This window comes from Molossus molossus, unplaced genomic scaffold, assembly GCF_014108415.1.
Source record: "Molossus molossus isolate mMolMol1 unplaced genomic scaffold, mMolMol1.p scaffold_m16_p_9, whole genome shotgun sequence".
NCBI classification, from domain to species: Eukaryota; Metazoa; Chordata; class Mammalia; order Chiroptera; family Molossidae; genus Molossus; species Molossus molossus.
The window spans coordinates 92,149,710-92,174,231 of NW_023425403.1; the positions used below are offsets into that span (position 1 = coordinate 92,149,710).

General features: G+C 40.0%; 2 protein-coding genes across 2 annotated transcripts in view; one reads left to right on the forward strand and one right to left on the reverse strand.

The window, feature by feature from the left end:
• COG3 (component of oligomeric golgi complex 3) overlaps nucleotides 1-24,522 on the forward strand; it is a 99,268-nt gene that overhangs the window by 51,748 nt on the left and 22,998 nt on the right. The window contains exons 16-20 of the mRNA XM_036250385.1: nucleotides 1,737-1,826; nucleotides 9,554-9,674; nucleotides 12,094-12,182; nucleotides 12,288-12,422; nucleotides 17,466-17,541. Of these exons, the coding sequence (XP_036106278.1) occupies nucleotides 1,737-1,826; nucleotides 9,554-9,674; nucleotides 12,094-12,182; nucleotides 12,288-12,422; nucleotides 17,466-17,541 (511 nt within the window). The remainder of the gene's footprint in view (nucleotides 1-1,736; nucleotides 1,827-9,553; nucleotides 9,675-12,093; nucleotides 12,183-12,287; nucleotides 12,423-17,465; nucleotides 17,542-24,522) is intronic.
• LOC118622866 (ubiquitin-conjugating enzyme E2 R2-like) lies at nucleotides 12,625-14,094 on the reverse strand. The gene is given in 2 exon segments (XM_036250391.1): nucleotides 12,625-13,952; nucleotides 13,954-14,094. Coding segments are annotated over 2 exon segments (717 nt in total). The 3' UTR covers nucleotides 12,625-13,376.

A 24,522-nucleotide genomic window follows, 5' to 3' on the forward strand; every position in this document is an offset into this window, starting at 1 on the left:
TCTGGGTTCGGTTCCCGCTAAGGGCATGTGCCTCGGTTGCAGTTTGTCCCTGGCCCCGGCTGGGCTGGGGTAATGTGGGTGGCAACCACTCAATGTGTCTCTCTCACATCGATGTTTCTCTCTCTCTCTCCCTTCCTCTCTCCCTCCCACTCTATCTGAAAAAAAAAAAAAAAAGGCCTCAGGTGAGGATAAAAAAAAGAATATGGATCAAAAAGGTATATGCATTTCCTCTCACTATGGAGCTGTTCTGGCTCTGAGTCCCAGGGCCTGACAAGTTTACATAGCTGTTTCATTGGCTCAGTATAGTGTACACTACTTGGTATCTATTTTAAACTGTGTTTGGAGATTTTGAAATTCAACCACAATGTGCCTTTTGCCCAGTTTTGGGACTTTTAGAGGTGAGGCCAAGTCACCTCTACAGAGTACAGAGTTAAATGTCTCAACTTTTTGCCCAGCTGATGAGGTCTCTTCCAGAGGGAGTTTTGGACATTGGTATTTTTCCCAGGTTTTCCAGTAGGTGTATTGAATGATGCTATTGCACTGGGATTCAGAAACTCCCAACGGTGGAGCCAGGATCCCAAGGGAAATACACAGGGGGCACATTCCACATAGAACCCATTGTCATCACAGGCCCTAGTGAGGCCTCTTAGGTTCTTAACAGGAATTTTAGCCAAATAGTAGGTAGGCCTAAGGATATACGTCACTGTGCCTGTATTTATTTTATGCCCTCAGCCTATTATTTTCTCACCTACCTTACATTAAAATCTTATCCCTCTCTATCTTACCCATCAAAGGTGAAGAAAGGCAAATCCAATGAAAACCCCATTAAGGCTGAGCAGGAGAAAGAGAGGGTCTTAGTCTAAGGGGCCATCTTCGGTCTTCCTAAAGTACGGTCAATCTCTTCTTACTGTAGTAACCTTGTGGGAAACCAAATAGAGGGAACAGAAAGAAAATAGCCTAAAGTATGAGACCAGGGCCAGGACTATGACCTAATAATAAATATTTTGCTCAAACTCATTTATATCAATTTCATTTGGGAGTGGATGCAAGGAGGGAAGTAAGGGGACTGACAGTAGTCCTTGCCCAGACCAGCATGCCACACCTCTGGGAAGATACAGAAATGACAATCAATCTAAGAATCATACTTAATATACTATTTTGTAACCTGATTTTTAATTTAATTATATTTATAAGATTTCACCACCTCCTTTAGCATTTTTTTATTTCATCACAGTGTTCTATAATTTAGATTTACTGGTATTTTACTTGTCAGCCCCTTTACCCTTGAACATTTATTTCCAGTTTTTTTCTGTTTTAAATAATACTGTGATGAAGTGCTGCATGCATGAATCTTACAGTACTGTTCAATTACTTGGGATACATTTTTAGAAGTGGATTTACTGAGGGTCTGCAACATGAGATCATACTGGAGTGAGAGCTCAGCCTTGTCTACTCACTACTGTACTTCCAGCATCTAGCACAGAGCTTGGCATGAAATAGGTGCTCAGGAAATATCATTAGAGGGTCACGTGAGTGTTTTGAGAGATGCAAACCACAAAACTATGTGCTGATCTAGAAAGGTTGCATGGGAATAGGAAATTTCAGGAGGAGTGAATGTTGCCAGTAATATAAATTCAACCAATGGATGGGGGCAAGTCCCTGTACTCAGCCTATGATCTTCCGTTTTTTCTGTTTGTGAAGTGCTACAGGGTGATGTTTCTGTTTTATTTCACCAGAGGGCAGTGTTCCAAGGATTATCACAGGAAGCGTTGTCTGCCTGCATTCAGTCGTTACTTGGAGCATCAGAATCCATCAGCAAAAACAAGGTTTGATGACGTGTTAGGTGCTTGTTACATATAATAATGTGGCATACAGCATTTATGTATAGGCACATAAATTTAAAGGCATTTGGCAGTAGGATTTGTTTGATTAACGACTTAATTTTGAGGCCCTTGAGAGAAGCTAGTATTTTATTGTAGTGCTAAATAAGGACTACATTGTTTAAGAGAGCTCCAAGTTTGCTAAAGTACCAAAAATAATAATTAGATTATAAATTCTATAGGATAAAAGTTTCTTGTTGTAGCCTTAGCAACTGGGGAGGTGTTGGACTGCTGTCTCCTTGGAATATCAAAACAGGGTTTTCAAGGAAATATAGCAAATTAAAATCATCCCTACAATGATGTTTTATTTTATTTTATTTTTAAATAGTTGAATGACCTCACTTGGAGGAAATCAGCCGGTCAGTTTGGAAGATAGACAATTACGGCCCATGGGTTGTACGACCAGGAATAGTTGCCATGACTTTGTGACTTGCAGTTTTCAGTCAGGAGAGGTATGGGGCTGAGAACTGCCGCCATGCACTTCTCCCCGGGCCCTGGGACTGGTTTACAGCACGACTGAAAGTGGTGTTCTGCCAGCTCTTCACTTAGGATGCCTGTCGCCTACAAGGAGGGAGCGGTGGGGCTGTCTCCAGCCACAATTTCTTTGCTGCTTGGAGTGTTCAAACCTTGTTAACCTTCTGGACCTCCAGATTTACAAACTTGATTTCTAACTTTAGGGTTTTAGACAAGTTAAAAAAAAACACCTCACAAGAGTTTGGGAAAGTTCTGCCTTTGTTTGTGACCACTATGTTCCTCCATTTGTGGAATGGAGAATTGAAAGCACTGCAAGAGGACGGAAAGTTAAATTACAGAGAGGCAGATTTAAGTTTTAAAAAGTGTTTCCAAGTCTGAGCTCTCATATTTTTTATAATAGATGAAATATACATAACTGTAATGAAAACATACATTAAAAAAATGTAACATTGCAAGCTTTTGGGTGACTATGGGTGATTTCTCCTCCTTTTCCCTACACTTTTACTTTTCTAGATTTTCTACAATGAGCATGTATTTATTAGATCAGCAGGAGGAAAAAAATGTCCCAATGAAAAAAAGTTCACATGCTTATGTCCTCTTGTACCAGTGTGCTCGATTGATTGATTGATTTCCTCACCCGAGGGTATTTTTCCATTTTTGTTCAGATAGAGTGGGAGGAAGAGAGGGAGAGATAGAGAAACAATGATGTAAGAGAGACACATGACTGGTTGCCTCCTGCACGACCCCAACCAGTGCTGGGGATGAACCGCAATTGAGGTACGTGCCTTTCACCGGAATTGAACCCATGATTCATTGGTCCGTGGGCCTATGCGCTAACTGCTCAGCCAAACATTGGCCAGGGCCCAATGTCCTCTTTTTTAAGGGCGGAGTGAAGAGCCTTTTGATTATTCAGTCTTTGACCTCATTGCTTCTTTTATGTAACTGTTTCCTACATATTATAAGGGGTTTAAGTATGTATGAGGAAGCCCGCAGTTGGGTAAGCATTAGTGAATTGATTTTCATGGCTGAGTTTGTATACTTTTGCCTTTCAGGCTTTTTTTTAAATGAGTTTATTTGAACCAAACGGATGACATATGTTGGGGAGTAAGTTCTCAAATGATCTGCAGAATAACAGTTTTGTAGTTTCTTTTATGCATTTGAAATTAAGGAGGTTATGTAAGGGAATATTACATGAAGGTGGAAGAAAGCAAGGTAGGATTGGATTACAGGACAGTTAAGATTATTTGCTCTCTTGAGAGTGGTTACATCTTAGGGGTCTGAAAAGAGGCATATTAAAGTATGTTAACCTAGATTCACATAACGATGGACAGGACTTTCTTAAGGTAAAGATAACCCCTTCATAAAGAAGTGCCTGGCCGGTGTGGCTTAGTGGTTGAGCATCGACTCATGCACCAAGAGGTCGCCAGTTCGAGTCCTGGTCAGGGCACATGCCCAGGTTGTGGGCCCAATCCCCAGTGGGGGGCATGCGTGAGGCGGCCAGTTGATGTTCTCTCTCATTGGTGTTTCCATCTCTCTCTCCCTCTCCCTTCTTTTTTCTCTAAAAATCAATAAAGAAAAAAAAAATTTATCTTTATTTTTTTTATCCTCACCTGAGGACATGTTTTTTGTTTTTTTGTTTAGATAGAGTGGGAGGGAGAGGGGGAGAGAGAGAGAGAGAGAGAGAGAAACATCAATGTGAAAGGGACACATCAAGTGGTTGCTACGTGCAAGACCCAACCTGGGCCGGGGACAAACTGCAACCGAGGTACATGCCCTTAGCGGGAATCGAACCCGGGTCTCTCTGGACTGCAGACCGATGCTCTAGCCACTGAGCCAAACCTGCCAGGGCGAAAAAAAAAATTTAAAGAAAGAAAAAAGAAGTTGTATTCCTGGGGCATAACTACCTATCATAACCTTCCTGGTTAGGCATTTATGATCAGATGACCCTGAGGTTATTTTCCATAGAACCCCATTTTTTTGTCCACAGTTCCCCCTTTTGGTCATAAAACAATCCAAAGGATGCATTGATGACCAATCTTTTGGTCAGATAGTGTGATCTCACAGCACTAGGAAGGCTTATTACCAGGAAGGTTCAGTATTGATGTTTTCTTGTTGACCACTGGGGATGAGGCAATACTGTAATCATGGGATCTGAGTTGAGAGGTTGAATTTTTCCCAAAAAGGGAAGGGCAGTTAAATGGAAGGCAGTCAGGTCTTAAGGACTTCCTTACAAATAAAACGCTGTGGATCATTTCTGTTCTGTGAACTCTCATGTTTCAGTTTTGCCTAATTGCCGAGTTCCATCTATCATCTAGTATAATGTTTACATAAGCCATGAAAAGAATATTAACAGTGATCTTATACATGTTCAGTAATTATAAACAGTTGGACTCTATATAAAAACCCAAAGAAAAAGTATGATTATTATTATGACTAATATCATTAGCAGACAAGTAAAGCCAATCAAGCAAAGTGGACCCAGAGTTCACTATCAACCAGTAGTTATACAAGCTTGTCGATGTGTTGGGGTAGCTGTCTGCCTCTGGTGTCAGCAGCTTCTCATCTCCGAGGAGTCTGATCTCTGCTAGGCACAGGTGAGTATTAGAGACCGGTAGATGGCCATTTGTAGTTATGTCCCTGATAAATTCTCTTCCGGTGAGATTGGAGAGTGTCTTTTATTTGACATTCTTTCTAAAAAACAGTGTTTCTGGGAGCTTACTGGGAAAGGAAGCGGTTATCAACTTGGCATTTTCTTTAAGTGATTCTATCAAACCTTGGCAATAATGTAAGATATCTCCTTTCAATAACGTTGGCTCCTAAGATCCTTTATTGAAGTTCAGCTTAAATGCACTATGATGCATAAAGGAATGTAAAAACCAAAACATGGTGTTTGCCAGGGAGCCAAGAGAAGAACCAAGTAGTCGTTGTGGGTTTCCCATAGTCCTGACTATTTAATTTATAGTCATTGTTTACCCGTATGATATACCCTAGAAGTTTTTCATAGTTTATTTTACAGTGTTTCTCATGCAATTTAACATAAACAACAATTTTTTTGAGGTGTTCCAGGGGCCCTTCTGTGACACTGCAAAGTGATTCCTACATATATTGAGATTTTAACTCTTAAAATTTCAGTTTTTAATGAAAATTAAGAAGCAATTTGCATTCTTTTTTTATTTTTTATTGATTTCAGAAAGAGGAAGGGAGAAGGGAGAGAGACATCGATGAGAGAGAACATCGATGGGCTACCTCCTGCATGGCCCCCCCAGTGGGGATCAGGCCCACAACCTGGGCGTGTGCCCTGACTGGGAATCTAACTTGTGACCTCTTGGTGCATGGGTCAACGCTCAACCACTGAACCACACCAACCGGGCACAATTTGCATTCTTTATCTTGGCAGATTTATGAGGACATTTTATAACCTCTAGAAACATCTTTCATAGACATTAATGTTATTTATTAACATGGACTTATTTTTGTAAAACCCAGGTTAAATAAAGACATGTCTGTTTGACTTAAACCAACAAACGTATTCCACTAGCTTTTATTTACTAAGGATTAATCTTAGGTCATGTGAAATAAGCATTTGAGTAAGTTTCTATATTTCTGAGAATTTTAGAATAATACTCAATCCTTACAAGTACTTGCCTTTAAATTAATTTTAACACTTTCATCCCAAGGTAGAAAATTCTCTCACATTTACAACACATATATATAGACATACACAGACAGACACAAACAGAGATCCAAATTTTGTTTTGGAGAAACTTAGAATTTATATCTGTGCTTGACAAGTCAAGTTCCAAACGAGCTTCCCTCAGGGCAGCCCTTTTTAATACTTCAGAGGATTGGGTTGACACCTAAAGGGCATCACAGGTTGATCCTTTTATGAAAATCCCGTTTGGAAGCTTGGAGAGACCAATTAAATATATTTTCCATTCTTTCTGCCTAATTGTATAGCCCTTTTTCCCTAATTGTGAGTACAAAAGATTATTTTAGAAGTGTGAAAGGATCCTCATATTTGCCATCCTAGTATTAACAGGAGGCTGACTGGCTCACTCACAGGGCTTGTTGACCTTGGAGGCATGGTTTTCCCTGTTATTTATTTTGGTTTTTATTTTTTATCCTCACCCAAGGATATGTTTTTATTGATTTTAGAGAGATAGGGAGGGAGGGAGAGAGAGAGAAGAGAGAGGGGAGAGAGAGAGAAAAAACATCCATGTGAAGGAGAAACACTGATTGGTTGCCTCCTGTGTGTGTTCCAACTGGGAATCGTACCTGCATCCCAGCTGTGTGCCCTGACTGAGAATTGCACCTGCAACTTTTTGGTGTATGGGATGACATTCCAAGTACTGAGCCACCCGGCCAGAGCTTTCTTGTTAATTTTGAAATCTGTAAAGTCTGAACAAACTTCTAGGGAAAAGTAGTCTTTATGTGTATGAGCCAAATACAGTAAATATCCCTGTAAGACTACTTTACACCCTAGAAGAAATTTTCCTCAGGCAACCCCACCAAGTTTCTTAGTTACTTAAGAATACCTGAGCAAGGCCCAGAGAGAGCTTACCAGATGCTGCCAGAGCCACACCCTTTCCAAAGCACAGGCCCCTCTCTTGATCCCTTCTCTCGGGGTGACCCCATTGCAGGATGCTCTGCCCTTCTCCCCAGGGCCCCTGGAGGCTTCTCTGGGATCAGCTGCACTACTGCACTGGACAACTCCTGGCCCCCATCTCTGCCACTATGGTTTCGGGGTCTGAACAGTTGCTGTCTCCCTATTGGCTGTTTGGGTGGGAGAAGCAAATGTCCTTTCTCTTTTGGAGCTAAAGAGAGTTTAGTCTCTCATTTGACCAAGGAAGATTTTGTTCTGATTCTCAATAAGCAATCCGATTAAAAAGCTGAGATTAAAAACAGCACCCCCTTTTTTCCCCTTTCCTTGAGTTATGTCAACCCTTACCACCAAGAGGGTTTTCTAAGAAGAGTTCAAATAAAGTCTTGGCCTGCTACTTGAAGCAAGGAAGGCCAGAATTCTGAGAGAAACTCATCCAAGTTCCCTGATGCAGAGCGAGAAGCTAGCTGGTAGGGCACAATGGGCCCTTGCCTGTACCTAGCACCAGGTCCAGGTCTGTAAGGTGGTCCTGAGTGGGCTTCTTTGGAATCTTGCTGACTATGCCAAGTAAATGTTGATATAAAAATGTCTAAACCTGTAGAGAATTTTTATAAGAGTTTATTTGAGCCGAACTGATGACTTATGCTGGAGAACCAGATCTCAAACTTTTAAAAAAGTGATCAGTGAAAATGATCACTTAATGTCTTAGAGAGTTTTTTAAGGCAAGAAATTGTTCTTACTTAAATTGAGCACCTAGTATATCAGTCATCTAAAGTACTATTTCCTGGATCACAACAGCTTTAGTAAGGTAAATTGAATCTGTGTTACACTGTTTTGTTCATTGGAGTTGCTAGTTCTTTTATTTTTATTTTTTTCTTAATCCTCCCCCAAGGATATATTTCCATTTATCTTCAGATAGAGTAGGAGGGAGGGAAAGAGAGGAACATCGACATGAGAGGGACACTTTGACTGGATGCCTCCTGCACGACCCTGAACAGGGCCAAGGACGAACCACAACTGAGGTGCGTGCCCTTGACTGGAATCAAACCCGCGACTCAGGTTCACGGGCCGATGCTCTAACCACTGAGAGAAACCGGCCAGGACATATTTTTATTTTTTAATTATTATTTTTAATCCTTACCTGACGATATGTTTATTGATTTGAGAGAGGAAGGGAGAGAAAGAAACATCTATGAAAGAGAAATACCGATTGGTTGCTTTCCCAAATGTGTCCAGACTGGGGATTGAACCTTCAACCTAGGTATGTGCCTTCATCGGATTCAAACCTGCTACCTTTTTTGGTGTACAGGATGACATTCCAACAAACTGAGCCACCCAGCCAGGGCTGGAGTTGCTAGTCTTTTAAACGTAGAACAAGTATTCAAAGTGTGCTGCATTCCCTACCCATCTAATGCTCTGTTCTAGAGTGCAAAGTTAGTTCCATCTGTATACTTATGTGTTTATTTAGAAGGTGGGGAGAGACCAGAGAGGAGTCCCTTTGTTCCATAGTCCCTTATTCTTTTTCTAATGTAGTATAATTTTATTAGAACTATTTTCTTTCTTTTTTTTTTTTTTAATCCTCACCTGAGGATATTTTTCCATTTTTTGTACAGATAGAGTGGGAGGGAGAGAGAGGAAGGGAGAGAGAGAGAGAGAGAGAAACATCGACGTGAAGGGACACATCGAGTGGCTGCCACCCGCACGACCAACCAGGGCCGGGGACAAACTGCAACCGAAGTACGTGCCCTTAGCGGGAACCGAACCCGGGTCTCTCTGGACCGTAGGCCGACGCTCTAACCGCTGAGCCAAACTGGCCAGGGCTCATTAGAACTATTTTCAAGGTAGGATTATATCTTGTTAGGAAGGAGTAAGAGGAAGCAAACCACCATCGTCCTGTTTTATACAGACTTTTTTTCTGAGATTATTCACTAGTTGGTTCAGAGCTTTGAGAACTTAGGGTGAGTCACAAGACTCTTGTGGATGGGTCCAGAGAGGGCAAAAGGAAATGCAGAGATTTTCAGGAGTGTAGGTGGCCAGTGCTCTGTTGGTGGCAGGATAATCCAAAGTGGTTAGCCCAAATCATTGTGCATTTGGAGGCTCCTTTTGTATTTTTGTATAAATGTGACTATTTCTGATATTCGGGATTTTGAAACCACTTTGACCAAATACTGAAAGCTGCGTTACTGAAGAGAAACAAACTAGAATGGCACGAGAGGTCAGAGTCATGCTCACTCTTGGAACTTTTATTTTATTTCCTACTCTGAGCTGATGTTCTCTTCTGCTTTTGTACCAAGTTAAAATAGGTTTGACTTCTCTTTCTAACTGTGTTGCTTTACAACATTCTGTCTGATTTACTTTCTTGGATTTACTAAGTAGAGCAGGTAACAGTGTTGGTAACAGTTTGAAGCAAGATTTTCCCAGATAATTCTAGTCTGGATAATATGGGGAAAGTTCATTGTACAACAAAGTAGTGTTGGTGCCATAAAGTTACATTAAAGTTAGGTCAGGCTCCATACACTTAGATTAATAATGTTTGTTTTATATGTTCATATTTTTATTTCACCTGTGATAATATCCATTTTTCTGTCTTATCATTTAGACTCAGATTGATGGACAACTTTTCTTAATAAAGCATCTTTTGATTCTTCGTGAACAAATTGCTCCATTTCACACTGAATTCACCATTAAGGAAATTTCCCTGGACCTCAAGAAAACTAGAGGTACTTTATTATCCTGGCTGACACAGTTGGGTGTGTTCGACCTGTCCAAATGTATCAGCACAGGTTATAGGTTTATTTTATGTTCATCTGCAATTTTTTTTGCATGCTGTGCTTGCTAAGCATGTTACTTATTCATACTAAGCTGAGCTGTCAACATCCTAACTACATCTAACTTGCTGTATTTTCTTTATAAAGGGAAATATATCTGAGCATTTCAGTTTGTAATATAGCATGACCTCTCTTACTCTGCCACATATTACCATAACCAGTTAACAAATGAAAAATCAGTATAACAACTACTTAACAGTGTCAGCTAATTGGGATGGTTTTAAACATTGAGTTTGTCAGTTCATGAAAATTCAGGAAACCAGCTGGGTTTAAGGGGAAGAGTATTTGTCTGAGTCTGAAAAAGTCGGATTCTGTTCCTGACTCATCGTTTCCTGGCTCTTGTGTGATCTTGGATGGGTGTTTTAGCTTTTGTATGCTAGGTAGAATGAGCATGATTAACATGTCATGAAACCTTTACCAGGTCATCAAATCAATTACGATCACTAAGAATGAAAATGTAAGTGCTTTGTAAGCTTTAGGTATTTAAGTTAATGTAAGTGGTGTTATTGTTAAATCAGTTGGTTGTTAAATAATTGTGTAGATAGGGTCTGTGAGTTGGTAACAGACATAACATCATCTTGGGAAAGATGCCTCATCTATCCTAATCATTTGTCTCTGAATTAATAAGCGATGATTTCTAAAAGGTCAATGTAGTTATTTTTTAAGATGTTGATCTTAAGTAGTGAAGAGTATACCACACATATCCCTCATCTTCTTACTTAGAAAATTATCTGAACTTTATAATTTCTTAACCATTTTTAAGAGAATTAAGCCCTAATGACTTAAGCCATTCATTTATGTAGTGAAGGAATTTCTCTCATGTTTTGGGGGAACTGAGGAACTTCATAATCACTCAAATTATTTTCTGTATTCTGTGGTTCAGTGGCATTCTAAATAGAGGATTTCCAAGGTAGTAGGTTGTTCTATAATAACTGTGCCTGTAATTGGTAGACTTAATTTAACTCATCTGAGAGCCAATTTGGCCTCATCATGAGTCATATTAAAACAGTTTGCTCTTTTTCTTTTCTTAATGCTCTGTTCTTTCCACAGAGAATGCTCTTTGGTTCTATTGGAATTTGGATGGTAAACTTGTGTGTTATTTATATACTTTGTGATTTTTTTTTTTTAAGCAGCTAGATTTCCTGGCTTTTTTCCTGAGAATGTATAATTTTTCTAGAGCTTTTTCTCGTCAGAAACTTCTCTCTCTCAACCATTGTAGTTGATTTTCTTATTTCTTTTCAGTGTGCGATGTGGGAATAGTGCTTGGAGGCTTGATGAATGCCAGGCACTGATAGTCCTTAGTTTTACCTTTTAGTGGTGGGATAAAGCAGGGCTGATCTTCTTTCTTTCATTTTCTAAAGTTCATAATTTGTTGCTGCTGGATTCTAATATAGATCCACTGAGATGTGAGAAAATTAACTACCCTAAAATTTTGGCAAATACTGGTTTAAAGTCTGTTTTCCTTAAAGCATATGTAATCTCACCATATGTTGATTTGATTCTACTTATTGCAGACACTCTTTCAGGTATCTTGTAGAAAAGAGAGCAGAAACAAAGAGCCATTTACTAAAGCCTTACTCTGAACACGAGCTGAAAGCGAGGTTCTTTCTCAGTAAGATCAGTGTCAGGGCAGTAAGCACTATTGTGGTAAAACTATGGTTGAAAGCATTGCATGCTTTGCTTTCTACAGTCTGGCAAAGCAAAGCAAAGCAGTGGTCTTTTCTGACTACCCCTTAATAATACTTACTATCTTTACTTTTAAGCCTCTAACCTCTCACAACTAATGTTATATCTTATTGCATTTGAACATCAATGAGACCTTGGTTAATACTTTACATAGATTCTAGTTGGTCTGGAGGTTAAGGGGTAAATATGTCCTTTTGGTGTTTTCTTTCTGGCTGACACATTAGTTTATTCACTCTGCTTCAAATGAATAAATTTCTGTGCCAGCCAGGATCTTAACAAAAGAAGCTGGGTAAGTATATGAATATTAAAATAACCCAAAACCTATATAGCATCATCAAAGTAAAGCAATGAAATTTTAAGGTATCAATGACCATATATCATTTTTCTATAAATGAATAATTAAGCTTAATAGTCATTTTGCATTTCTGACTTCTAGAAAATAACGGTATGTGGGTACTGTGGCTGTGTTGGCACTAACCTCACTGTCATCATGGAGATGAGTTGGTGAAAAATGCTCTTACTGTGTGGTAATAGAGAACTAGTGTATGTTAACACACTGAAACAGTAACTCGGCTTTTCTGTTGAAATTGTACATATTCACTGGATGAGGAATTTTGTTCCACAGATGCAGCATTTAAAATCCTGAACCCTATGACTGTTCCAAGATTTTTTAGGCTGAATAGCAACAATGCCTTGATAGAGTTCTTGTTGGAGGTGAGAAGGAATCTCTTTCATTGGTGGTGGGAGATAAACGACATTCTTTACATGCTTGGTAATTTCTAAGCACATAAAAACAGGAGAAATTGTCATCTCTTTTAGGGTACTCCTGAGATAAGAGAACACTATCTTGACTCTAAAAAAGATGTAGACCGTCACCTGAAATCAGCCTGTGAGCAGTTTATTCAGCATCAGACCAAGCAATTTGTAGAGCAGCTGGAGGAGTTCATGACAAAGGTATAGACCGTGGTGCATATTTGGTGAAGTAATTTTGAATTCTTCCCTAGGTTTCCTTTTCAATTGAAAATATGTAAGCATTAAGATGTCTACAGCAGTGTCATTATGAGACAGTGGGCTTGTGTTCATCCTGTAGGGTTTTAAAAAAGGATAGGGTTAATTGGGGAAAACTTTTTTTTTTTTTAAGTATGAAGATTTATTTCAGGCTTTAGATCCCAATTGATTTCAAAAACCAAAATCTGATTTCTTTCCTCAGAACAGCTGAGGCCTCTGTGTTAGGATGATTTTCTGGAGGCTGAAGGGGCTCTGTGCCCTTAGGAACACATTTCATCAGTCTTAGCACAGAGTCCCCGATGCCCACGGTACCCCAGACTTAAGAATGGGAAAGAAACAAAATTCACCACCATATAGGGCTGAACAAATGCACACACACTAATGTAAATGGAACGGCTAAACCTTGGCAATTTTTTTTTTCAGTTTTGTGGGATTTTTGTGTTTTTTTATTTTTCCATTTTCTTTTGCTACCCAGCATATGCAGCACTTGTGAACTCCCAATGGTTTCCCAGCTTTAAACACATTAAACGTCTTGATGAAAGACTATTTAATTCTTCAAGAATCTAAAAACAGACCAACGTGTTTTGCTGTGAACACTTTGTAGAGACGAAGTGAGGCAGGGGTTTGGGTTTAAAGAAAAAAAAAAAAAAGAATCAATACAGTGATGGAAGGGTAAAGAATGCAAGGATTCGGACATTCTGTAGAGGATTACCTTCTCTCCATTAAGTGGTCCATAAAAAGGAGCAAACTGAGATCCATAAGGGGAGTCAGCAAGAGCCGTGTTTGTTTTCCCCGCCCCCTGTGATAGGTTTTTGCTTCAGGACCACTGCTAGGTCCTCACTTGCTCCCCTCCCTTTGGCCTGAGATGGCAGGGCAGTACAGGGGCTTTGAAGGAGCAGGTCACGACTCCTCATTCCCAGAATCATCATCATCATAACAGTCGGCATCTTCCTCCTCCTCATCTTCATCATCAATGTCGTCGTCATACAAGTCGTCATAAAGCAAATCTGAGCTGTTGTCATTGGAAGGCACTTTAGTTTTGATGCAGTATTCTGCCAGGGTCGTGGGGACTTTCACTCCATCTTTTTCTGCTTCGGCTTTAGTGGCTGAAACCTGTTTTCTAATGATTTCAGCATATTCTTTGTCTTTTCCTTTACTGTCCCTCCATTTCCTGAACATAACCGAAGCATCCACATTGGCTGGGGAGAAGGTGTTGGGCTCATTAAGCAATGAGATTACACTTAACAGGATAGTCCTGACATTCTGAGTAGGATTCCACCTTTCGGAGGGCAATTCACCACTCTGTGGGTCATCTACAGGCGGATGAAGAATTGAAATGCATACATCTCCATTCTCATAAATGTTGGGGTGCCACATTTTGGTCAAGAACCTGAAGGTAGGTGGTGAATATGGGTAGTCAATAGGAAATTTAATATGCGCCTTGAAGTAGCCGCCTTCGTAGAGAGTGTTGGGGGGGTCCGAAGATGGCAACCTCCCAGTTGTAGAGGTCGGACTCATCCACCAAGGTGATCCGGAAGCCCTCCACTGGTTCCTCCTGCAGGGATTTCAGCTCCAGCATCAGGGCCTTCTGTGAGCTGGTCATCTGCTGCTGGGCCATCGCGGCGGCGGCGGCAGCGCCGGGCCGGGGCCCCAGTCCTCACGCACCGGCCGAGCCGGACCAGGCCCCTCGGGAAAACTTTTTTTTTATCCTCATTCAAGGACATTTTTTTCAATATTTTGTTCAGATAGAGTGGGAGGGAGAGAGAGAGAGAGAGAAACATCGACGTGAAAGGGACACATTGAGTGGTTGCCACCCACACGACCCAGCCAGGGCCGGGGACAGACTGCAACCGAGGTACATGCCCTTAGCGGGAACCGAACCCGGGTCTCTCTGGACCGCAGGCCAGTGCTCTAACCACTGAGCAAAACTGGCCAGGGCTAATTGGGGAAAACTTTTGAAGAAAGTTCTCTTTGAACTTAAGATGAATGTATTACCTAGATAGTAAATAGATATGAATGTACGAGTTTGTATCTGTTGTTTAATATACAAATAATTATATACAGTTGTGATGCAATTGGTTAAATTCTGGAATAATCAGTTGAATAATAGGTAGTCATTACAATTAAAAATAACTTGGATACAGAAAAATATCTAGAATTTAGATTTAAAGGGAGAAAGAAGTTTTCAGAGCATTGTATTTCTGTTTTAGAAGTGTAGACCAATTAGTGTGTGTATATATTTATGTTGGAAATTGTTTCGGGGCAGTGCTAGGAATGTAGTGACTTGCTTATCTTAGTCTGAGGTGCAGAGGGGTCCAGAGTTCCACGTCCTACTTGAGAGTTTGTTTCAAGATGACTGCAAACTGGTATAGTTCCTATGGAAAACAGTATGGCGACTCCTCAAAAAGCTGAAAATGGATGTACCATACAACCCAGCAATTCCACTTCTGGGTATTGATCCAAAGCAAATGAAAACACTAGTTTGAAAAGATATGTGCACCCCTATGTTCATTGCAGTATTATTTACAATAGCCAAGATATGGAAGCAACCTAGGTGTCCATCAATAGATAAATGGATAATTAATAAAGAAGATGTATATATTTATAGTGGAATATTGCAGTATTAAAAAAGAATGAAATCTTGCAATTTGAAACAACATGAATGGATCTAGAATGTATTTTGCTAAGCAAAATAAATCAAAGATAAATACCATATGGTTTTGGCCAGCCGGTGTGGCTCAGTGGACTGACGGTTGTCCCATGGACTGAGAGGTCCTGATTTGTTTCCTGGTCAGGGCACATGCTCGGATTTCAGGCTTCATCCCCAGTAGGGGGTGTGTGCAAGGTGGCAGATTGATGTTTCTTTCTCACATCTATGTTTCTTTGGTGCACAGGCCATCGCTCTCAGGACCGCAGGCCGACGCTCTCACCGCTGAGCCAAACCGGCCAGGGCCACAGGCCATCGCTCTAACCTCTGAGCTAAACCAGCCAGGGCAAACATCGATGTTTCTATCCCTTCCTCTCTCTCTACAAAATCAATAATTAAAAAAAAAAAAATTCAGTATGATGAAATTCTATAACACTAAAAAATAATCAACAGTTTTTGAGTTTGATAGAAAACGTCTGATTCAAATGTTTTCCTTTTTAAAAAAAATTTTAAAAAATATGTTTCTATTGATTTTTTTTTTAGAGAAAGAGGAAGGGAGAGAGAGAAACATCGATTAGCTGCCTCCTGCATGCCCCCTTCTGGGGATCAGGCCTGCAACCCAGGCGTGTGCCTCAACCAGGAATCCAACTGGGACCTCTCAGTCCATGGGGCAGTGCTCAGTCTACTGTGCTACACCGGCTGGCCTGACTGTAACGTTTTCATAGGGACCTCTACCCCAACAGTAAACATGAACATGTTCTTTTAGCATTGTCTAGTCTGTAGTCATATGTATGATTGCTTTTACAAGTCGCCTTATAATAAAAAGGACAGACATGAAGAAGAATTGGGGAGTAGTAGGAAAGAGGTAATCTTATACTTAAGGCAGAGTGAGTAAAGACTGAGTATGGTCCAGAAATATAAACTTGGTAGAAATAGAGAAAAGTCTGGAAAGCTCTGAGTTAACATTATTGTTGTCTGTGGCCAACCTCTGCTTAAATATTTGTGTGTCCTTTAAGAGAAATCTAAAGAGTAGGTGCTCAAAATTTTCTAATGAGATTGTCTAGTGAGGTCAAAATCATGGCCTGGACTTTTGGCACCCAGCAATCTTTTTTTTTTAAATCCTCACCCAAGGATATTTTTTCCACTGACTTTTAGAGAGAGTGGAAGGGAGGGCGAGAGGTGGCAGGTGTGTGTGTAGGGGGAGAGAGAGAAAGAAAGAAACATCGATGTGAGAGAGTCACATTGAGTTACCTCCCTCACATGCCCTGACCAGGGCCACGGATCGAACATGCAACCCAGGTATGTGCCCTTTACTGGAATTGAACCCCTAACCCTTTGGTGTGAGGACCCACACTCTAACCACTGAGCCATACCAACCAGGGCAACAATCTATTTAAAAAAAAAATGTTTTGTGCAGTTTTTGCCTTTTCCCCCTTCCAGTTATACCTTAGCCATAACTTGCCATCTTAAGAACAGTCTTGTCCAAGAAGTTTACTGTACTTTTTTTGGTTTTGCTTCTCTGTACTGATGCTGAGAAATGAAGAGAGAGATGACTCGAAGGTGGGCATCCAAGTTGGTATCTGTAGCAATGGTTGGTCAAGCATGCCTTTTAATGCTATTTGAAAATCTTGGTTTTTGTAAATAACATTCTCTCTGCCTATGATAAAATAAAAGGACCCCCTCGGTATTTAAGGAAGATTTTGTCCAGTGGCTGATATTTTTCTAATAATATGCGATACTAATTTAATATTAACATAACAATTCACTTAAAGAGAGGCCTGTTTTGTGTTAACGTTTCTCTACATCCTCATTTTTGTCTCAGAGTTTCAGGTAGAATGGCTTAGGACATTGGTATGGTTTTTTACAAGACAACATATGACTTAAAATCACAAAAGATGTTTTACTAAAATATTTTATTAGTTGTAAAGAACTATGAGATATGTATTTTAGAGTTGTACATTTGATTATCATTATGGGTTTTGTTTTTTTTGTAATCCTCTCCCGAGGACATTTTTCTACTTTTTGTTCAGAGAGAGAGAGAGAGAGAGAGAGAGAGAGAGAGAGACAGACAGAGACATCGACGTGAAAGGGACACATCTAGTGGTTGCCACCCACACGACCCAACCAGGGCCGGGGACAAACTGCAACCGAGGTACATGCCCTTAGCGGGAACCAAACCCGGGTCTTTCTGGACCACAGGCCAATGCTCTACCGCTGAGCCAAACCGGCCAGGGTTATCATTATGTTTTAATAGGTTCAAATGGTGCTATGTATCGTTTGAGAGAAGTACTGGTTTAATTTGTCATTAGTGAAATGAAACTTTTTTTTGTCCCTTCTGCTAGGTTTCAGCATTAAAAACAATGGCCAGTCATGGAGGACCCAAGTACACTCTCTCACAGCAGCCGTGGGCACAACCAGGTATTCACATTTTACTATCTTGGATTTCTTTTTTTAGGATATTGATTAATTTCCATTTATATAGCCCTTGCTCTGATAGCTTAGAGTTGATTTTCTACTCTTTTTGTGGTTTGGGTTAATACAAGATGCAGTTTTGAGCTGACAGGTCTTTTTTATTGACCAACACTACTTGCATTTCAAGGAAGGAAGAATTAAAAAAATACGCCCCCCCCCCTCCACACACACACCAGTTAAAAATAAAATGTGGCTTAGATGGAGACACTGAGGCTGCTGGTTTCTGTACACCCACTTCTCATTGTTATACAGCTTTGATGAAAATGCTGTATACGATAGTATGAAATTATGCAGAGAATGTCACTGTTTTCAAGTATTATATGAAAAAATGTGGTACATTAGTTTGTTCCTCATTTTATGCAAGTTACACCCTTTGTTTTATGTTTTAGAGTACTGGGAAAAAATTATAAAAATTGTGGTATGAGTGGGGAGTGGGTAGGCGGTATCATTGTCTCTGGCAGATATGCTTGAGATGTTCCCAGTCTTACTCTTCCCTAAGTGTACATTTTTGTGTTTACAAGAAGATTTTTTATTTTTATTTTTGTCTTTAGTATTAGATGTTAGACATTTAAAATCATGAGTAACTTTGTGAGTTATTGTAGGTTCATTTTGTGACATTTTAAGTTGATATCAAACCAGAATAAATAATTTTGTTAGATTGGTATTTTTGCCCATCCCCTGCCCCGTACCGTGATGGTGATTCTTTGAAATTAAAAAGGGCAGCCCAGGCTGGTTTGGCTAAGCAGGTAGAGCATCGGCCCATGGACCAGAGAGTTGCTGATTCGATTCTGGCCAAGGGCATGTACCTAGGTTATGGTTTGATTTCTGGCCCTGGTTGGGTTGTGTGCGGGACAACCAATCAATGTCTGTCTGTCTGTCTGTGTGTGTGTGTCTCTCTCTCTCTCACTTATCCCCTCCTACTCTAATCTGAAAAATAAGTGGAAAAATATCCTCGGGTGAGGATTAAGACAAAAAGGGCATAATGGCAAAAGAAGCAGTGTTTTAATTTGGGGTAAGCTGTGTCCAAGTTGGTAGGGAAGCTTTTTACTCACAGTGAGGGAAATCCAAAAAATGATTCTGGCTTAGCATCCATAGAGAATTGGCTGTCAACAGCCATGTAATCTGGAATTAGGTTTTTAATATGAGTGGTTTTTCATATTAAAGAATGTTATGTCTTTTAGCTATTTCTTTGGGAAAAGGAATTGAGGCCATTCTAAAATTTTCAGTTATTATTTAAAGCCTCATGTTAATTTGAAGTTGAATTAGAACTAAGAAATTGAAAGAGAAGCTCTGTATCTCTTAGGAAGATTTGTAAATGTAGAGAATTATTAATTGTATTTGAAAGGAAGGCTGGATTTTATTTCAAAAATTTGTCATGTGATCTTTGTTGATGTCAATATAGGTTTGTATTGATTTGCTTTATTGCAAGTAAATTTTGTGATATGTTTTAGGCCTTCCATTGTGTGAGATTGAAATCTTTGTCACCTTACTGAAGGACAGAGAATGAATGTACTTGAAGCCGTAATACATTCTGTCAGAAGACAGAAAACTAGATTCTCTTACTGGCGAAACTGGAAATTTTAACCATAGTTGGCCTGCTGGTGACCACCTGTTTTGACTCCTCACAGTCAGGAGCAGACCTTTTGGTCCGTTATTCAGCATGGTTCGAGAAGAGGAAGCGGGGTGGAGGAGGCTGGAGAGATTTTACAAAGAGCTTATATTGCATATATGCATAACCAGTGGACACACAATAGTGCTGTGAAGTTGGGGGAGAGCAGGGAGGAGGGTGTCAATGTGAGAAAAAAGAGGGACAATAAAGAAAAAAAATTCTAATAATTTTGGATTAATTAGTCCTTGGTCTCAAGGTTTCAGTCACTTAACAGAGTTTATTTAGAAATAGGAGCTTATTTTATTTTGAACGTTTTTGTAAATGAAACTCTTGGGTGCAATCTTTCTTTAAATAGGTAGAAACCAACACATAGGCCGAGGCATATTTATGTTTAGGACAGCTCAGCCCAGGGACCTGCTGCATAGGACCCCTTTGGAAAGATCCTTTCACTCAGATTAGAGGCTGTCATTTCCTCAAGAGGAATCCTAATAGAACCCCCAGTGTTGGTGCACTGTGCTCTTAAGTATGACTAGAACTGTCATTAGTAAAGATGAAAGGGAGCTGACAGAAGGACGGATTGAAATAGGGCCTGCTGCTTTGTTATTTAACCCATTCTGTTTTTTTCTAAGTGAGAAGATATTGGTGAATAAATGATGGCACTTCAGTTTACCTACTTGTACCTCTGTGTAGCCGCGTGGGGCCGGCTGTTGAGTTGCTTTTTCTTGATCTATAATACAAGAAGCCCACACTTAAATGTCAAAGAGAGGTTTTGGGTTTTTTGAGATGGAAGCATCAGAAACAATTGAGGGGCTTGTCTTGGGCCTCTAGAAACCCAGTGTTACTGGTTTATGCAGATTTGATGATGCTCCTGGGGTCATTTCATGATAAACTCACAGGAGATCCAGTTATAAACCAGGATGCCATTTTGTTAATTTACTCTGGGAAATATGTCTTTTTAGGAATATGAGGATACAGCAGTCCTCTTTATCCACAGGGTGTACAGTCCAAGACCTCCCAGCGAATGCCTGAAACCAAGGATAGTACTGAACCCTGTAAATACTGTGCTTTTTCCTATACATACCTGTGCTTTATGGCTTCTTTTTGGCATATCCAAATTGCCATCATCACTGCAAGTAAAATAAGGGTTCCTTGAAACAAGCATTGCGATACTGCAACAGTCAGTCTAGTAACTGAGGTGACTATTAAGTGATTAACAAGCAAATACAGTGTGGATACAGTGGACAAAAGGATGCTTCATGTCCTGGCTGGGATGGCAAGAGTTCATCACACTACTCAAAATGGTGTGCAGTTTAAAACTTATGAATTATTTATTTCTGGAATTTTCCATTTAAGATTTTTGGACAGTGGTGGACTGAAGGTACTAAAACCATGGAAAAGGAAACCTTGGATAAGGGAGGATAATTGTACTTTATTTACTATGTTCCACACACACCTTTTGGTTATCAAGGGCTCTAAACTTAGTGATCATCTAATCAGAGCCTATGGAATTAATAGTCTTAAAGGACCTTTCATGTATTTTATGAAAAATAAGAAATTTCTGGATTCTTCTTGAAAGCATTGGCACTTTCTTACCCTGCTCTATCACAACCCTCCTCAATTAAAAAAGATAGTTTTTACTAACATGACATAAAATAAATTTGAACTATGAAAAAGTATAAAATAAAAAGTAATTCTATTCTCCACCTTTAAACTAGTCCTCTCAAAGGTAACCATTACTAATGGTTTTTCTTCCCAAATTATTTAGGTAAATACTAGCGTGTATGGACTTAAAACGTTGTACAAATAAGAATCTGTTTAATGGATGCATAAGAATATATCCCCATAGCACAATTTCTTTAATAATTTTATTAATGGTATTTAAATTATTTTTAGTGTTTTTGTTTTTCATACATTCTTTAATAAATGTCCTTGTACACATATATTTTGGTATTTTGTGAGTATATCCAAGGCGAATTTCTAGCAGTAGAAATGTTAAGTGAGAGAGTATGTGTCTTTTTGTTTGTTGGGAGTTTTTTTAATTATTGCTTCAATTTCATTAGTTGTTTTCAGCCTATTTAGATTTTCTGATTCTTTCTGATTGAGTTTTGGAAAATTGTATATTTCTAGGATTTTGCCCACTTTGCCCAGGTTGTCCACTTTGTTGGCGTATAGTTGTTCGTAGTATTTTCTTACAATTCTTTTTATTTCTGTAGTGTCAGTTGTTATATTGCCTCTTTCATTTATGATTTTATTTATTTGAGTTCTCTTTCTTCGTTTCTTGATGAGTCTGGCTAAAGGTTTATCAATCATGTTTATCTTTTCTTTTTTTAAAAAGATGTTTTTGTTGATTTTTTAGAGAGAGAGGAAGGGAGAGAGAAATAGAAACATCAATATGAGAGAGAAACATCAATTGGCCCCCTACTGGGGATCCAACCTGCAATCCAGGCATGTGCCCTGACCAGGAATTGAACAGGGATCTCTCAATCCATGGGACAATGCTCAACCCACTGAGCCACATCTGGCAGGGCATGTTTATTTTTCAAAGAACCAGCTCTTGGTTTCATTTTTTTTTTTTAGTGTCTATGTCATTTATTTCCATTGTGATCTTTATTATTTTCTTCCTTTGACTTCCTCTGGGTTTTTCTTGCTGTTTTAGTTGTAGTGTTAGATAGTTTATTAGAGCTTTTTCTTTTTTCTGGAGATAGGCCTGTAATGTTGTGCACTTTCATCCCAGGATTGTTTTTGCTGTGTCCCGTAGATTTTGGGTTGTGTGTTCATTTTCATTTGTTTCCAGGAAGTTTTAAAAAATATGTATCTTTATTGTTGAAAGTATTGCAGATGTTCCTTCTTTCCTCCGTTTGATACCTTCCTCCCCACCTGCCTCCACCACACTATTGTCTGTGTCTATTGGTTATGCATATATGCATATTCATTCTTTGGTTTATCTTTTCCAGTCCCACCCTTTCCCTCTGAGGTTCGTTAGCCTGCTCCCCTCCTCATGCCTTCCCCACACTATTGTATGTGTCTATGGTTATGCATATATGCATATAAGTTCTTTGGTTTCTCTCTTCCTGCCCCACCTTCCCCCTTCCCTTTGAAGATCTCAGTCTAACAACCAATTTGTACTTCTTAATCTCTTCATCTTTTCACCCATTTCCCCAACCTCCCTCCCATATAGCAACCACCAAAAAGTTCTCTGTATCTGAGTCTGTTCCTTTTCTGCTTGCTCATTTTGTTTGTAGATTCAATTGTTGATAGATATGTATTTATTGCCATTTTATTGTTCATATTTTTTAATATTCTTCAAGAAGACCCGTCAACATTTCATATTATGCTGGTTTGGTGGTGATGAACTCCTTTAGCATTTTCTTGTCTGAGAAACTATATGGTCATTGATTCTAAATGATAGTTTTGCAGGATAGAGTAATCTTGGTTATAGGTCCTTGCTTTTCATCACTTTAAGTATTTCTTGCCACTCCCTTCTGGTGTGCAAAGTTTCTTTTGAGAAATCAGCTGACAGTCTTTTGGGAGCTCGATTGTAGGTAACTAACTGCTTTTCTCTTGCTGCTTTTAAGATTCTCTCTTTGTCTTTAACCTTTTGCATTTTGATGAAGATGTGTTTTGGTGTGGATCTGCTTCTAGTGCCAGGCCTGGGGCCTCTTAGTGAGAGGCCAGATGCTGCTTGTTTGAGAGAAATCTGAAATCTTTTGGGGTTTATCTTGTTTGGGACTCTGTGCTTCTTGGACTTGTATGTCTGTTTCCTTCACCAAGTTATGGAAGTTTTCAATCATTTTTTCATATAGGTTTTCAATTTCTTGCCCTCTTCTCCTTTTGGCACTCCCATGATGTGAATGTTGGTAAGCTTGACATTGTCCTATAGGCTCCTTATATTATCCTCATTTTTTTGGATTCTTTTTTCTATTTGCCGTTCTGATTGGGTGATTTTTACTTCCTTATATTCCAAATTGATGGTATGCTTCTTGGTTTCACCTACTCTACTATTGAGTTCCTATAAATTCTTAATTTCAGTTAGTGCATCCTTCATTTCTGACTGGTCCTTTATCATACTCTTGAGGTCCTCATTAAGTTCCTTGATGTTCTTATAAAATTCCTTGAAATTCTCACTTAGTTCATTGAGCACCTTATAAGCAGTGTTTTGAACTCTGCATCTGTTAGATTGCTTATCTTCATTTCATTGAGTTCTTCTGGAGTTTTGTTCTGTTCTTTCATTTGGGACGTTTTTCTTTCTCTTCTCCCTGTGTTTTTGTCTGCTTCCCTGTGTTTGTTTCTATGTATTAGGTAGAGTTGCAATGTCTCCTAGGTTTCCTAGGGTGGCCTGTTAATGGTAGGTGTCCTGTAGGGTCCAGTGGCACAGTTTCCCTGATCACCCCAGGTGGGCCCTCAAGGTGTACCGCTCGTCTGAACTTTATACCGTTCTGTTGTAATTGAGTCTTGATTGCTGTTGGCACATCAGTGGGAGAGATTTACTCAGGCTGATCAGTTGTAAGGACTGGCTGTGCCCACTGACCACCAACCTCTGACTACCTTGGATCAGCTGTGCAGAGCAAGACTTACTTCAGCAGGGCTCTGGTAGCCACTGACTCCATTCCTTGAGTCTGTCATTGTGGAGGTGGTTGAGTGGTGGTGCTTCGGCATGGCTGAAGCTGTCCACTGGGTGCGCTGGCTTTAGGGCAAGGTCAGCCTCTGCCTGTGTTCTACCCGGGGCCACCAGGCATAAGCTACAAAGCGATCTGCTGATGGCTGCTTCTTGTGCTGGGCTTGGAGGTGTCTAGGCAAAGCCAAGCTATGAACCAAGGCTGTCTGCTTATAGTGCCAGGCCTGGGGCCACTTAGTAAGAGGCCAGATGCTGCTCATTTGAGAGAAATCTGAAGCAGGAGCCAAGACAGGCCAATCCTATGGTAAAGCCACTGGAAACATCTTGGGTGGACCCTAAAGTTGAGCAGGGCAGGGCCTCAGGGAATCACCAGGGTGGGGAAAACAGTGTGAGCCAGGTTGCTGGAGTCCCAGATACAGCGCAAGTCTGCCGGTCTGTCGGGGAGGGGCTCACCAAAAGAACAACGGCCTCTGACAGCAGGTCTGTCTGGGAGAAAGTTGCCTCTCTAGCCCTCACCCTGATGCCACACAATTCAGTTCTTCCCCATATGTCTCTGGTGCCTTTTGAATTGCCTCCCCCACACTGGAGCACAGAGGGAGCAAGTCTGAGTATGTCTGTGCATGGGCCCTTTAAAAGGAACTGCTTGGGACTCCACTAGCCTCAGCATCTCTCAACCTCAGTTCCCGCTGGTTTTTCCAGCCAG